Source organism: Acanthisitta chloris, unplaced genomic scaffold (assembly GCF_000695815.1).
Source record: "Acanthisitta chloris isolate BGI_N310 unplaced genomic scaffold, ASM69581v1 scaffold3299, whole genome shotgun sequence".
Classification (NCBI taxonomy): domain Eukaryota; kingdom Metazoa; phylum Chordata; class Aves; order Passeriformes; family Acanthisittidae; genus Acanthisitta; species Acanthisitta chloris.
The window spans coordinates 102,767-118,537 of NW_008692994.1; the positions used below are offsets into that span (position 1 = coordinate 102,767).

General features: G+C 42.8%; 1 protein-coding gene across 3 annotated transcripts in view; it reads left to right on the top strand.

The window, feature by feature from the left end:
• Nucleotides 1-2,187, top strand: part of HMBOX1 (homeobox containing 1) — a 61,464-nt gene extending 59,277 nt beyond the window's left edge. For 2 of the 3 annotated variants that reach the window (XM_009082891.1, XM_009082892.1), the window contains exon 10: nt 1,792-2,187. In XM_009082891.1, the coding sequence (XP_009081139.1) occupies nt 1,792-1,929 (138 nt within the window). In that variant the 3' untranslated portion in view covers nt 1,930-2,187. The remainder of the gene's footprint in view (nt 1-1,791) is intronic. The other variant, XM_009082893.1, reaches the window with a different exon arrangement.
• Nucleotides 2,188-15,771: the final 13,584 nt, after the last annotated feature.

Genomic DNA, 15,771 nt, shown 5'->3' on the forward strand with positions numbered 1-15,771 from the left:
GGTGAAACGTGCTGTAGATTCCCAAACTGTTTTTCCTCTGTGTATTAACCAAAATACTTTGAAAAGAGAAATAAATTGGTTATTAAAATTTAAAGATCTTTGTTTAGAGGCCATTTTTATGACATTTCTAAGTAATCCAGACGGGCTCCTCTAGGAAGTGTAATTAGGCATTAGCAGCGAAGCAGATTAAATGGCAAGTCCTCCTGATGACCATTTAACATCTCTTAGCTGTTAAACCCATAAATTCTGTTTTCCATAGTGACACTTAAACTCTAATAAACTTTAAAACACAAAGTTCACCCAAATACTAACCAAGTGCCTAGAACTCCAGAACTTAGGGCTATATTTCTACCATGGTCAAGATAACTGAGAGGCCCTTAGAGTGTTTGCACATCACAGTATTTACCTGACAGTAGTTGTAAGCTAGTGCATTCCTTTAAATAACCTCAGGATATTAACCAAATCCTGCCATTTTTGTGCCCCCACCCCCCCATTTGCCACCTATCACCTCAATTTAAAAATGCATTATATTTAAATCTTAAACCTCACAAGTTGATCGCTTAAAGGCTGTTGAAAGAGTGATAAGTGTTTGTCATTTCCATTCTGTTAATAATAATAATTAAGAAAACTTGTGAGATCACAGTGTGGTAACTATTAGTACCTTGTACAAGAGGGAAAAACACCATGATTTTGCCCCAAGTTCCATATTGGAGTTATGGTGGTTCCAGTTGCTGCAATCACTGGTTTACTTAGCATTCCTAGAGTTTTTCAGCATCTTTTCCCCCATACCTGTGTGAATTCAGGCTCAGACCAAGGCTCAGGCTGGGTTTGTATCCTGGTTCTGAGTGAGGTCAATAGTATTTAAAGATAAAGTACTTTTGAAGTATATATAAAATGATTTCATTATAGTAGCTTCCACCTTCTGGGAGTCAGTAGTTTTGAGAGGCCTCCTGAGCCAGGCAGTGTATCCACTTTCAATTTCCATAGTTTCTAGTAGACCAACTTTCCCTGGATTTGTCTAACCCATGCCTTTTAAAGCCGTTTCTGCTGTTGTCTGGTGTCAAAATCAGTGAGTCCTGCAGTTAAACTGTGATAAGTGAAGCAAAGCTTCCCATTGCTGGTTTGGAATACATTATCATTCCAGTGAGTGCCTTTGCTGATGAGATCATAAGAAGCCATGAACAATTGTGTTCTATTTTCCAGTTATTTGTAATAAACATCTACAGTGTCTACCATCAGCCATTTCTTTTCCAAACTGGAGGATCTCAGTCTATTTCCTTGTGAGGAAGACACCCCATGCCTCTTCCCCCTTTTCTCACTACCTTTTCTAGTTCTATTGTGTTCACTAAATAGAGTCAGAGAATCCCAGAATGTTTTGGGTTGAAGGAACCTTAAAGATCATCTCATTCTAACCTCCTGCTGTGGACGGGGATGCCCATGGGGTGACCTAAATAGGCTGACCAGAACTGTATATTCCAAATGTAAGCATGAATTTGTGCAGTGCCTAGTGATTCCTGTCTTAATTTGGCTTCCTGACTTAATTTATGTATCACTTACCTTTATCATTTAATCCTTGGAAGTTGGGTGTCCCACTCCTTGCCTTACTTACCTTTGTCTGCACAGTGAGGGACATGAATCCTAACTCCATTTTGTAGATTGCTTGCACTTCCTCCTCTCATAACCAATACGCAGTGTCCTGCCCTTAGCTCATTACTTGACACACTTATTTTATCCACTGATTTTCTACTTCTGGGGTAACACTGCTTCTCTCTTCTCCTTCCCCTTGCCCAGGATGACAGCACTAGCCATAGTGACCATCAAGACCCCATTTCACTAGCCGTGGAGATGGCAGCAGTCAACCACACCATCTTGGCGCTGGCCCGGCAAGGAGCCAACGAGATCAAGACAGAGGCTCTCGACGACGACTGATACAAAGAAAGGGGAGGGTCAAAGCAAGAAGTAACTTAGTTTTAGACGTAGCACCTTAGCAGACTTTCCTCGGTCCTTAATATGTGTTCTTACAGTATAACTTTGCAGTTTCTTGTACGTCAGTTAGCTGTTAGGGTCTTGTTCTGTGAAGATGGCATGGTGCCCTCAGCCTTTGCATATACTCTCTCTCAGTATTAATTCCCAATAAATAATCAATCAACCAACCAACCTCCCTCTCCCAGCCCCAGTGGCTAGAAACAAAAAATCTTGCTGCTCTGTCTTAGCATTCAAAGTGCTTCCAGGTATTTTAGACAGCCCTCAATTACAAGTCTTAGGCTACACTTAAAATCTTGGATAACCTTAGAGATGTGTTAAAACAATAGTCTGTATGCTTTTCCTTCCCTGAGACTGAAAGGATGCAAGCTGAGGTAGTGGCACAGGGTCGATGGACACCAGATCGGGAGTATCAACAGAGAGTAAAAAGAACACTTAGAACCCCCACTTCAGCATGGGAATAAATGATTTCCAGCTGCAATAAGCCGTGCCTCACTGCTCATACAGTGACTTGATATACTTTTGGGTGCTGTGCTGAGAATGTTCCATTGGAAACACATTCCCATATTTCGGTTGATGTTCACATATTCAACACAGACATACTCTACTCTCACAAGCTGCGTGGCTTAGTGGAGAAGTACTGCCTTCTGCCTCTGGGACCATGATTGAAGCCCAGCTGGGATCATATGAAAAATGAGCTGAATGTCTAATGGACAACAGTCCACTTCTCAGAACCACTATTCATTTTTTGGCATGGCTAGCAGTGCCTGCTCAGAAGAGGTCTAGACTCTATTGATCTGTCATTAACAATTTCACCTTTTTTTCCTCCTCTTGCCTTTTCTGTCCCCACCCTACTCCCCTCTCCACTTTGCCACTTTCAAAAGCAATGTTTTCCAGGAAGGTTGTTAAGGTCATAAAACGGGTGAGTGGATTTTTTACACCTCTATGTAACTAATGCCTACATCCTGACTAGCCTGAAAGGTTCTTGGAGAACTTTTACACCCGACCTTTGCTAGATAACCACCCTAGCATAAATGTTCTCCTAAATATGAACTTTTTTTTGTTTGTTTAAGGGCAGGAGGATCTCTTACCTGAGAAATGGGGTGTGAATGTTTTGTGTTCTCTTTACTCTGTCTTTGTTAAGGTGTGAGAAAGCTATACTGCTACGAGCAATTGAATTAATAATTGGAAGCCATACTGATAATGGATGTGGTAATATTTGTAAAGCAAACCTACTTTAAGTAGCAGGAACTAATGGAATTGTTTTCCTTGATCATATGTAGCACTTTTGTTACTTTTTTCTTAAAGATATTTATATTTGATAAGTCTTTTTTTTATCATTTGAGAATTCCAAATACCAAACGGCAAACTTGCATTGCAGAGTCACCCTGCGATCACCTTGTCATCTAGTATCTAAATGATGAACTGTGTGTGCATCTAAGAAAATTACATCTGCTAGCATTGTGTGGAAATGATCTCCTGGCATCCTGATAAAATGATGTGTTGCTGCCGGTAAGAGGAAACATTTTGATGGAAACAGCACGGGAAGTGTTGGAGACAGGCAGGAAACAAGGAAAAATTAAAAACCTATGGAAACGTTTGTATAGAGATACAGAAAAAAAATTGCATAGCGTTGCCTCAACATTCCATTTTATCTTCCCAGTTTATGTGGGAATAGCTTAAAAAGGGGAAAGCAGCTCAGTCTGAAGGATGGGTTTCCCTTTTCTCCCCTCCACTTTCGAGGTGGAGGGAATGAAGGGAAGTTGCTGTTACTCATCTTGTTCTCATCCCTTCCTCACACTTAACTCTCAGATGGCCTCATGAACCCCCAAAATGTGGCTCCTCAGCAGGTTTTTAGCCAGCCCAAACCCCTCCAAGGCATAGACTGACAAGATCAGCTTTACTTCTGTTCATCTGGTGAAAACTGCTTAGCTAAGGGTGGAGGAGATTTTGTGCTTTCAGAGGGCACCGAGTTGGCACCTCTTTGTCTCTGTACCTTTGAAGATATATAGGTAGGGCTTGGCCTCGACTTTCACTTATGGATTTCATTGGAAAATTTATGTGCTTTCCTTAGATATAGATCACTGAAGCAGAATGAAACCATCTTTTTGTTCTGTTTTATTGCATTTCAGTAGGCAAATTCATAAGTAGCATCAGCGCGGACTCAGGAAAGACAGGACTTGGATCAGCAACCACTGCAGCTATTTTCTTAATGCCTGTATGAATGTTTTGGTACTAAGGAGTGAAAGGATGGGGAGAGCTTTTATTTCTATTTTTGCACAGCAGAATGATGGAGCAAACTCTAGCCTTAGTGGAATTTTACCTACTTATTCATTCCACAGTCACACACCAAGCTGACAAGCAACATCCACGATTTATAGTAAGGAGATTTTAATAATCGATGACCTCTTTACGTTGGGCTTGCCACCACCATTTGTTCTGGCTGTTTCATTTTAAAAAGAACAGACTCAAACTGTTGGACAGCTGCAATTTTAAAAGAAATATTGCTTACTATAGTGTCTGTAAAAAAAAAAAGTCATTGTTTGAAGCCTTTTTAAAGCAATAGGGAAGAATGAAATTAGTATTAGAACTTCTGTTTCCTGATTATAGGTTCATGTGATGCAGGATCAAAGTAACACCACTGAAATTGTATGTCTGTACTGTCTAATGTAGAATAATCTGCTCTTAATTCTGTTTGTCACTGTCAGGTAGCTGCTGACATCACACGCCAATATCCTCTCTGAAGGTTAAACAGGTAAACCCCCTTGTGAGTGACTGGAGATTGGCACATCCTCCTTGGCTGTAGCTTCCTGGTGAATAGCAGTTTTCTGCTTTCCCACCTCATCTTCTTACCAGAGAAGATAACAAATAACTGGGAAATCAGACACTTGGTTCCATGGTGTCAGTGTTTGAGGTGCTTCTGTCTGGTTTGGCCTTTGTTTTTGAGAGGTATGAAGCAAGGAGGGAGACATCAGCTGTTCCCAGGATGCTCGTGGCAGGCTGTTCCCTTTATTCTGAAAGATCATAGTGAGCAGTTTGTAGTTAGTTAATCACATTTTGGTTTGACATGAATTAGCTCAAATGGAGCAGGTTCTGGTGTGATGACACCAGGTGAAGTGTATGTGATCTGGAGTGAGTGAAAGAGTTGATGGAGAGTGTGTCCTGGAATTTAGCCTTTCTTCTGGGGTTTTTTCCCACAATATGGGAGTCACCTTTGTCTTTTTGTCTCTGGATTTCCTGGGGAATTAAGCCTCATTTTTATAGCATTGCAATTCAGTTGCAGTTTGTTGTAGCCAGTCTGGAGTTACTGCAGTTTTCCTGTGGGTTCCCTTGAAGTGGGTCTGGGCACAGACCAGATCTACCTTTTTGTTCTGTGAATAGAGAAGTTATTTAAGATGCTCCTCATCTATGATGGGCACAGATTGCTTTTACCTTCGTACAGTAAGTTCTGGCTGTTATTTTGTCCCTCATAAAGTCCTTATACTTGAGTTGTCTCAAACCGTCTTCTTAAAACAACAATTTCTACCTCCACTTCTTGTTTGGGTTGTTTTGGGTTGGTTTTGTTGGGTTTTTGTAATTCTCCCACCTTCTTCCTGAGGTATAAGATCCCAAACGTTTGCAAAAGTATTGTGAGTTGATAAAAATCAGCAGACATGTTATCTGCTAATCTTCTAAATCCTCTCTAAATACACCTGTTGTGATAGTGAATCCCATTACCTGTGTGTTGGATGTGAACTAGTTGCTTGGGAGTCAGCAGTGCACCCTTGCAGCACTTAAGGAATCTCATTAAGAGCCTTCAGCAGGTTATGGAAAGCAATTAGTCCCCTCTGTTCATCATTTGTGGGACCATTGTGTGGGCAGGAGGGAATCCATCTCAGAGTTGCTGAGATGTGGGGGTTGGAGCACATGTCATATGGTGAGGGATTTCAAGAGCTGCATTTGTCCAGGCTGGCTCTAGGCACATCCTTGATTTCTGGTTTTAGCTGTCTTAATAGGTTGGTTTTAATTAGAAGGTCCTGTGCAGGATCAGGAGTAGGACTGTGGTGATCCTTGTGGGTCCCTTCCAACTCAGGATGTGCTGTGATTCCAGAGAAGACAGAGCCAGGCCCTTCTCAAAGATGTATGGCAAAAAGGTGAGGGGCAGTGGGCTAAAGTTGCATTAAAGAAAATCCCAGATGAATATAAAGAGAAATATTTTCCTACTCAGAGTGGTAGAACTGTGGCCCAGAAAGGCAGTGGAATTCCCATCCTCTGGGATATTCAAATATCAACTGGACAAGGTTAGATTAGAGACTTCCAGAGGTTTGTTCTGACCTAAATTATGCTATGATTCCATACAGATCTGCTCAGGTTGAGGTGTCCCTAGTTCTGATTTACACATGTTGACTTCTTTAAAGAACTTCTTTTAATTTGTTGGGGTTTTTTCTGTTTTGCTATTCATAAAAATTATCTTTTCTAGTCTACTAATAGAGAGGAGCTTTATTTGCAGGGTCTGGCTCCAGGCTCCAATCAAGCCATAAGTTATAAATTCCATTAACTGTTTGCTCTGTTTACACAGTTCTTCAGGGATATTTGACTTACTCTGTTTGTTTCATTGCCTAACCTCAGACTGGTAAGTTTGTCATGTTTTCATAACATTTGTGATCTCTAAATCAATTTTTGCCTTCATTTGTGAGGATTTATCCTTGTCTTGCTGCTGAAAAATTCCACATAGCTGAACAGATTAGAGGAAAAGCTGTGGTTAACCTAAGCCCAGTGGTGAATACTGTGATAAGCTAGAAACTTTGGTGAATTTCAGAATTGGTGATTATCAGAAGCTGAAAGGGTATGACTGGGAAAAGTTACATTATACTCACTTGGATCCTCCTTTTCTTTCCTGAAGTGTTTGCTGTTGGCCACTGGTAGGAAGTGAAGTGTGGTAGTTGTAAGAGGGTTTCATAAGGAAATAGCTTTTATTTTTCATATAGATAAAACCCTTAAGATTGGTGCAAGAATTTTCAAAACTCAAAATTACTGCTTTAATGCAGGATTTTGGTTCCCTGTGTGTGATCTTAACTTGAGTTCAAAGCTGGAGCCACACTTCTCTCTGCAAATTACTGAGATTCAGTGTGAGATTTTGCTCATAGCCCTAAGCCGTAGATTTTCAGTAGGAGAAGATCTTTACCCCTGGAATTCTGCTCATTTTAATTAATAATTTTCTTAGCAGAAGGTTTATGTTCCTCTTCCCACCTCAGCTACACGAAGGTGCAGCCCTCACTTCCCAGTGCTCATCAGCTTCTTGCAAACTCATTGAATAATTACCAGCAAATTCTAGGGCTTTTTGTAAAAACAAACTCTGTTCTTATTTCAGCTACGGTTTCCCACTCAAGTAGCTCTTGCACTCTGAAGTTATTTAACTTGATGATATTATTTTGATCAAAGTCTTTAAGCTTGTAGGCAATAATCTTTGGTTTGGTGCAGCTGTTAGCATTTGGTAGGAATCTTGGGTGGCAGGATTGGTCTTAAAACTGTGTTACAAGTCAGTGACCTTAATATGTGTTGCTTAGAGAGATTTGTGTGTGTGTTTGCAGCAGCAGTCAGGGTTGTAGCATGATCCCGGGTACTTTAATGGAGTTCTGCAGAGCTGGGAGCTTTCACTGTGATTTCTTGGAAGGGAAGGTTGATGGCCTGACCATAAAGCACCTTGCAGTTCCCAAGAAGAGCTACAGAGGTATTTCAAACTAAAACATTCCCCCTCAGGCTTTTTTAGCAGCTGGGATATTTACTCAGGATATTGGATCAGTTACTCGCCAACAGGCATTTGGCAGGCTGAGGGGCTTAGCCCTAAAACCTTCATTTTAGTCTCTGTTACTCTGGTCTAATTTATGGGGTTTGAACTGTCTGACTAAAGATGTTGCACATTAATGAAAACCAGAGGCATTCTAGAGATGGCAGCTACAAATCCAAATTTGAAATACACAGAAATTATCTTTTTCCCTTGTGAGAAATGTGTCCTAACTAGAAGAGTGGGATTGGGTGTTTCGAGGACTGTCAATAAGATGACAGTGATTTGGTGTTGGTTTTTGTCCAACAAATATAAATCAAATCAAACCAATGGAAGTGGCAGCAGTGAGACAGGTGTGGGGGAGAAAAATTCAAACTTCTGAAGAGTTATTCATTGCTAACCTGGACCTTAGGCTTTGTCACTTAAAAATAGCCTGGAAGTGTTTATTGTACCTGTTTTCATGTAGCTTATATCACAGAATTATCAAATGGTTTGTGTTGGAAGGGACCTTACAGATACCTCATTCCAACCTCCTTGCAGGGACACCTTCCACTAGCCCAGGTTGCTCCAAGCCCCATCCAGCCTGGCCTTGAACACACCAGGGATGGGCCAGCCAAAACCATCGTGGAGGTAGAAAAGGATTTGCCACTTGGAACGTGGGGGAAATCTTCACAAAACATTTTAAATGCCCTTTTAATCTTCCTGATCCAGAAAACGAGCTGATTGCTTTGATGACTGCAGTGTTGTACTCGTTCCCATTCTTTCAGAAAGGTCTGGAGTGCTCCAGCCAACAGCTTAAGTACAAGTGAACCAAAGCCATTGAACTGGAGTGAGCTGCATGATGGGTCTTTGATGCTTCTGTATGTACAGTGCATCTCTCCCTCAGATGGCTTGGCAGAAAACTCTCTCTGCCATTTATTCCCACTCTGTTAAATGGCAGTGGGTGTATTCTACTGATCAAAACATCCAGCACACTTCTGCTAAATCCTTTCAGGCTGCAGCCAGGGTAATTGGGATGGGCAGGATAAATGCATGAGAGTATGGCAGTAAAAGTGGTGGCAGCTCTTTTGAATGACTGTGTGTCCTCCTGACATGCAATTAGCTGCTTTAGAAAGATGTGGATTGGCATGGTCATGATTGAAAGGATCTCTGTCTTTTCTGTGATCGAAAACAGAAGATCTTCCACCCCCTAATTCTCTTTAATACCAGTGTTATTAGTGACACTTGGAACACAGCTCCTTCGTAAACCTAAATAATGACCCAAATGAGTGGTGACTTACAACAGCAGGGACTGAACTGAGTTTGGTTTTCTATGCAAAGCTGCTTCTCCTGGTTTTATGTTCCCCATTCCCATGTATGTATCACTTCTCAGTGAGTGTTGAAACAAAAAGGGCATTTAGTTACGTGCCAGTGTGGTGACAGATTGTCCAGGGTCTGCTTCAGCTCTTCTTGTTCATTTTGAAGTTGTGGAGTTGAGGAAGCTGAGCCATGGGCCAGGACTCACTGAAACCACTCATCCTGTGTTCTCACCTGGTGAACCCTGTTCCTTGCAGTTCCTGCCTCCAGTTCCTTGCAGCAGGGAACGTGAGTGGCTCTGGTGTGCAGCTCCAAATTCCCTTCATAATGTGTCAGTTTGGAAGCCTTATCAGTAGTTGTTGCCATGTTGTCCTCAAGCTCTCTGCTGTCTCAATTAACATGTATAGTGATAGGAGCTAACTCCCCTTTTCCTTAAAACTGTCTCAAATTATCCTGCAGCTGGAGAGTTGGCTGGACACCATCCTTGCCATTCACCAAGAATATATGGTGCTGACCCAAAATAACACCATAAATTTTCTCTCATATGTTGCTAGATTCTCAAAAAGCATCTACCATAGGGTGTTTTGTGCCTTTGAATTCTGGTTTTGTGGAAATCTGTTGGCTGCTGAGCACTGCAGAGCCTGTGATCCATTTTGCCCTTAAGTTTCTTGGCCATGTTTTTCCATAGTGCTGTTCTCCCACTGTAGTTACTTATCAGACATGTTTCCACAGGTTTTTGATATGTAAAGATAAGACTGTTAAACTAGCAGGCTCCTAGTACCAACAGACTTGCAGAAGAATTTAAGAAGTTCCTTAGGCTCTTACTTAAATCTTCTAGTTGCTTTCCAGCTTCTTTGCACTGAAATCCTGGTGTAAGTCTCACCCAGTGTTGCTGTGGTTCAGAGCAGACCTGTAGGTCATCAGCTTTTCCAGCACAGTTACCACCACTGCACTCACAGTAGCAATGGGAACACCTTCCTTTCAAGCACATACATTTTTAGACATGAACTTGCTGCTGTCACTGGCCTCAATTCAGCTTCCTGTCCTGCTCTCCCTTCTCCTTAACTAATTAAAGTCTTCCATGTTAGGATGAGGGGGCATATGGAGCTTAACTAACCCACCTCTGTAATTAAGAGGTTGACTTCAGCCTTCTGAGATATATTTGACATCATTTGAGATTTGGAAGTACATTTTACTTACACAGTTTATCTGTCAGATCGCTCAAGGAGGGCAGAGAGATAATGAAAGTAAATTATTGATTAATAATTCTCACCCAGTATATTCCATTAAGAATATTAAGCAGATATTCCATTCCTCAAAGCACATATGACTGTGGATATAATTTTTGTTTAAATTCTGCCTGCTGATGAAGTTGCTGCTATCTCCCTTTGACAGGGCTGTAGTGACAGGACTGAAAATATCCTTCAGGAGATAACCAGGGTCAGGAATTCAGAGTATCAACTCACTGACCAGGTTTTCTATTTCATTTATGCATTATGGCAAGTGAGCAGATCTTTTCTAGCGCAAAATTATGTAGACTGTCCTTGACCCAATCAAGCTGTTTAAAAGGTTTGATGTAATTTTGGAGTGGAAACCACCAGCAGGAGCATCTCACATTTCTGTGTTTTGGATAGAGTGGGCTGAGTTTAGGTGCAGCTGCATTGGGTTCAGAATGGTGAAGAAGAAATTTGATGCATTGCTGGAACAGACCAAGGTATATTGCATAATTGCATATTTGGAATCTTCATTGATGACATAATTGAAGCAGTTTAGTAGTTGTTACTGGAGTTTGAGCCATGCTTTTGTTCAGTTTGTGGCAGTCAGTTCAGAGAATGGTTTGGATTGGAAGGGAACTTAAAAACCAGCTAGTCCCACTCCCTGCCATGGGCAGGGACACCTCCCACTAGCCCAGGCTGCACCAACTCCCATCCAACCTGGCCTGGAACACTCCCAGGGATGGAGCAGCCACAGCTGCTCTGGGCAACCTGTGCCAGTGCCTCACCACCCTCACAGACAAGAACTCCTTTCCAGTATCCCATCTCTCCCTGCCCTCTGGCAGTGGGAAGCCATTCCCTGTGTCCTGTCCCTCCAGACCCTTGTCCAAAGTTCTTCTCCACCTCTCTTGAAGCCCCGTTATGTACTGGAAGGTGCTAGAAGGTCTCCCCAGAGATGTTCAGCTGAACATTTCTATCTTGGCACACAGCTGCTCTTTGGGCAGGAACAGTTTAATCCTACACCACCTCTTTTTAGAGCTCTTTACTTATACAACTCTTCCTTCCTTTTGAGCTTTATGAGTCACAGTCCTCTTTCTCCAGGTGCTTGGAGAAAAGAAATGCTGTTGAGATGAGGGAATGTTCATAAATCCATTGGATCGATAATAAAATTTGTAAAAAGTCATGTGGAAAAGGCAAACACTTCAATTAGGGGATTTTAATTTCTTTCTGGGTTTGCATTTGGAAGGGCAGGATGGGTCATTCATCCTCCTGGATGAAGTAAGTGGAATAGGGAATTTGCATCAGGATTGTGGGAGGCTATCTAACATTCAGGGTCTCCTTGTAGGTGACAGCCTGGTCCCTTCTGGCCTTAATTGTAAATCTATGATTCCAAAGAGGTAGAGGTGTCTTGTACCTGTATCACCTGTTCATAAAGTTGAATCATTTATGGAGATTTGAGTACTAGAGAGGTTCTCTGCAGCAAGAACTTTCCATCAGAGAACATGTTGTGCCTTATGTCTCAAACCCAAGTTCCAAGTTCTGTTTGACAAGTATCTTTTGCCATTACCCAAAAACATTCAACATGAATAAAGTTTGATCACTCATGACCATTTCTCTTAGCTGCAGTGCCTCAAGCAACTTTTTTTTTCATAAGTACTTTCATCAACTGCCAGAGTGCTTCAAAAAATCTCACAGCCAGCACAAGTCCTCTTGCTACACTGATGTCTCCCTATTTCCTACAGGGAGCCTGCATTTCATTGAAGGAATTCCAGAGGAATGTCTCAGCTATCCCTCCTCCAACTGCTCTGAGCCATTGGCTTTCCAGCTGATTCTTGGTACTGAATTTGTCACACATTATTTTCCCAAACTTTAGTGCTTCTCGTAGAGGTAGATTCTTTTATCTTTCATCCAAGCTCCTTCACATCCTGGTGATGCCATTTTTTCCCTCGTTTACCAGTGGTTTTCCCATACTGAGCTGCTCTGACCTTTGTTCTTACAGCCTCCAAGTGAGGGATGTATGTTGTTTGCACCCTAATAAGAAGCAGTCCAGTGTAGAGCTGGAGCTTAGGTTTGGTTCAGCCTTATGAAATCTTCCAGACTTTGTGCTCTTGGGTCTCTCAGCACAGATAGCTGGCAGCCCTCCTCCCTTCCCCCACTGCAGTTTGGATGCTCAGATTAGAAAATCAGGGAAATAGTAACTCTTAAGTGTAATCTTTTTTATTACTACTTTGGGCTGACTGTTTTTTTACTGGGAAGACTGTTCAGGGCTGAGCACTCAGCAATGCTCTAGCCAAGTGCTTGCAAGGTACATCACAGATTGGTGGTGATTCTTAACAGGCTGGTTTGAGATTTAGTTGAGGTTTACCTTTCTGTTCAGCTTTTGGTTATTGCTTCTCCCACCCCTGTTGGGACTCACCCTTGCCCTTTGTGCCCACACTCCCCTTTTCCATTCTTGGTGATTTGTGCCATTTTGGTTTTGTTCCTCCCTGTTTTCTTTCTCACAGAATCCCAGAATAGTTTGGGTGGGAAGGAACCTCAAAGACTATGTAGTTCCAACCCCCTGCCATGGGCTGGGACACCTCCCACTAGCCCAGGTTGCTCCAAGCCCCATCCAGCCTGGCCTTTTTTCTTCCATTTTATTTTATCTTGCTTGCCCTTAAGTGTTGGAAACTTAACTGGAACAGTGGATGTTCCTGGTTTGGGTGCTGTTGCCTGCTTTTAATATGAGAATTTGGGACTGGATGCCTGGAATTGCACAGCTTTCCCTGGAGTGTGCTGGTTCCCCCTGTCACTCCATTCACCCAGGATTTGGGATCTCTTTTTGCAGCCAGAGTAGGTTGTTGCTATTAAGTTGTTTCAGATTTGAAGATGATTGGAAAAACTTGAAGTTACTTTTCTAAATGAAAAAATAGGCTGAAAAGAGAGTTTGGATTTTGAGCTTCCCATCTCTCAGTCTTACCCCCTGAATGTTCTCTTTAGTTTTTTGGCTTCTGTCTGAATTTGGGTGTCATCTTGAGACCTGTGCTGAACTGAGGCTGGTGACTGGTTTCTGGTTGCTGTGGGGTCAGAGCCATGTATTTGGTCTTTCCAGAGGGACAGATTTTCCATTCCATCACCTGTGGCAATAGAGACCCAAAAGCAAAACCCTTTTTGCCTTGTTTTGGCTCTAGGAATGCCTTTCCAAATCTCCTCAAAGCCAGCCTTCCCTAATTTTGCTGCCAGTTGTTCTGGATGGTTCCAGGCAGCAGTTCCCCACCAGTGCTGCTGGCTTAGACTGGGAGAGCCTTGTGTCCCTTTGGAAGTCAGATCTCAGGTCCTCTAGGATGAAGCAATGTCATCGTGCACAGAATCACCACGAGACAGACAACTGCTACCTTAAGGATAATCCAGGAGTGACAGATTTAACCCTGAGGTAGTTCCATAGCAGTTCTGTCAAAGGGTGACAAGTAAAAGTCAGTTGTGGCCATGGGGAGCACTATTTTCCTGACAGATCGCCTTGGCTGTCTTCCTCTTGGTCTTTATGATCTTCCCAAGGCTACTGAAAGCCTTGGAAGTGTGAAATGTCTGCAGTACTTTTTTAATTTTATTGTTTTTCTTAGTGTCAATTTAAAAAGTGCCTAAGTGAGGAACAGGACTTCAGAGTTAGCTGGAGGAAGAGGATTAGACCTCATTTCCCTCTTAAGATAAGAGCCCTCCCTGCATCCCTGCACACATCCCTCCAGAGGACACTGGGAGCCTGGCACAATCTCGCTGGAAAAAACTCTGCTCTTTCCTCATGCTGCCCCTCTTGGTTTCCAGTATGTTGTGGGGAATCTCATTTCTCAGCCAAACCTTTGCAATCTCTGATCTGAGGTGGATGGCAAAGAGAGAGGAAAGGTTGGATAGAATTCAGTAGAAAACTGCCTCTTGGACTGCAGATAGAAAGAGCTTTGTGCATCAAACTTCCACCTCTGGATAACCATGTCAGACTCTGGATGGGAAAAGCTAATAAGCATCTTTAATCCCCACTTTTGGAATCACAGGATAGTTTGAGTTGGAAAGGACCTTAAAGCCCATCTCATTCCACCCCTGCCATGGGCAGGGACACCTCCCACCAGCCCAGGTTGCTCCAAGGCCCATCCAACCTGACCTAGGACACTTCCAGGGATGGAGCAGCCACAGCTTCTCTGGAATCCCAGAGGCAGTTCCTTCCTATATCCTAATTATTTCTAGGTTTATCCTAGTGGCACCTGCTAAACATTTTGTCAGCATAATCCCAAGTACTGGCAGGTGGTTATAATTTTGTAAAGTGAGAATTTTATGTAGGTTTAAAGAAAAAGGATACTGATGTCAGTTTAAAAGATTGTGTTGAAAGAGAATTTCCTCTGACCAGTGTGAGAGGAGAGAACAGAACACTATGAAGGTGTTTCAGTACCACTTATGGGTTCAGCAAATGAAAGCAATCCATATGTAGATGGTTTATTTTTCATTAGGAACAAAATGTTGATTTCACTCTGACAACTTAACATCCGAGGTGGGAAAGCCTGAGAAATGACTGTTGGCAAGGAAAGCTTTGAGAGCAGAAAATCAGCCTGTGGGGTCTGGCTGGGTGTTGATAGAAGCAGTGATCCTGTGGGAATCCATTGCTGGGTCCTAGTGGAAGTTGGGTGTTTGTGGAGCCTTGCAGCTCACACAGACCCTTCACTTTGGGCTGTTGCCTGCTCTGAAATGCCTTTTGTAACTGATGATTTTCTCTAACCCAAGTGATTGTCACTGACAGTTGTTGTCAGTGCAAACAGATTGATGTAGTAGTGAGTGTTGCAAACCTACCAGGGAAAGGCTGGTGGGACAGTGTCAGAGCCACACAAAAACTGAGCCAACCCCCAGCGAAGCGCTGGGAGTCGCGTTCTCCACCTCTGAGTTTTGTGTGCCTTGATTTTGTCCCACTGTGACGTTGCCCTGGGGGCAGGGGGTGTCGTGTCAGCCGTGCATCTCTGGTCAGGCTGTAGTGGTGGGGGGTGTGGGAAGGCTGGCAGTCCCCTCCTGTCACTTCATGTCATCAAATGCATCAGTGATCCAAGACGAGCCATGTCCCATCCCTGCTGGTCACCCCGGTGGGTCCTTACCTGTCTGTCCCTTCCTCTGTCAGCATCTTCCACCTGCCTGTTCCACAGAACTGGCACCTGTGTCTCATCTGCTGTAGGTGTTCTGCCTACCTCAAGAGGTAAACATGGTATCCTAGAGTCGTGTGGTCACACTCTGTTCTGTTTTACATGAGCACTAGCGCACACACACACTCTCACACACACACACACACTGGAATGTATATTCTCCTCCTCCCCAACCCCCCAGAATAACCTCTTGACCTGATCCTTGCTGTAGCCACCACCAACTCCTCTTGCAAATTGGATGCTGCTTTAAATGTGAAAACAAATGTTCAAGAAGCTATAAAACCTGAATGAAAGCTAAAGCTGAATTTATAAAGCCTTGTTGCATATGAGCCAAAAGTGCAAAAAGCTCTATATAATGAACTAA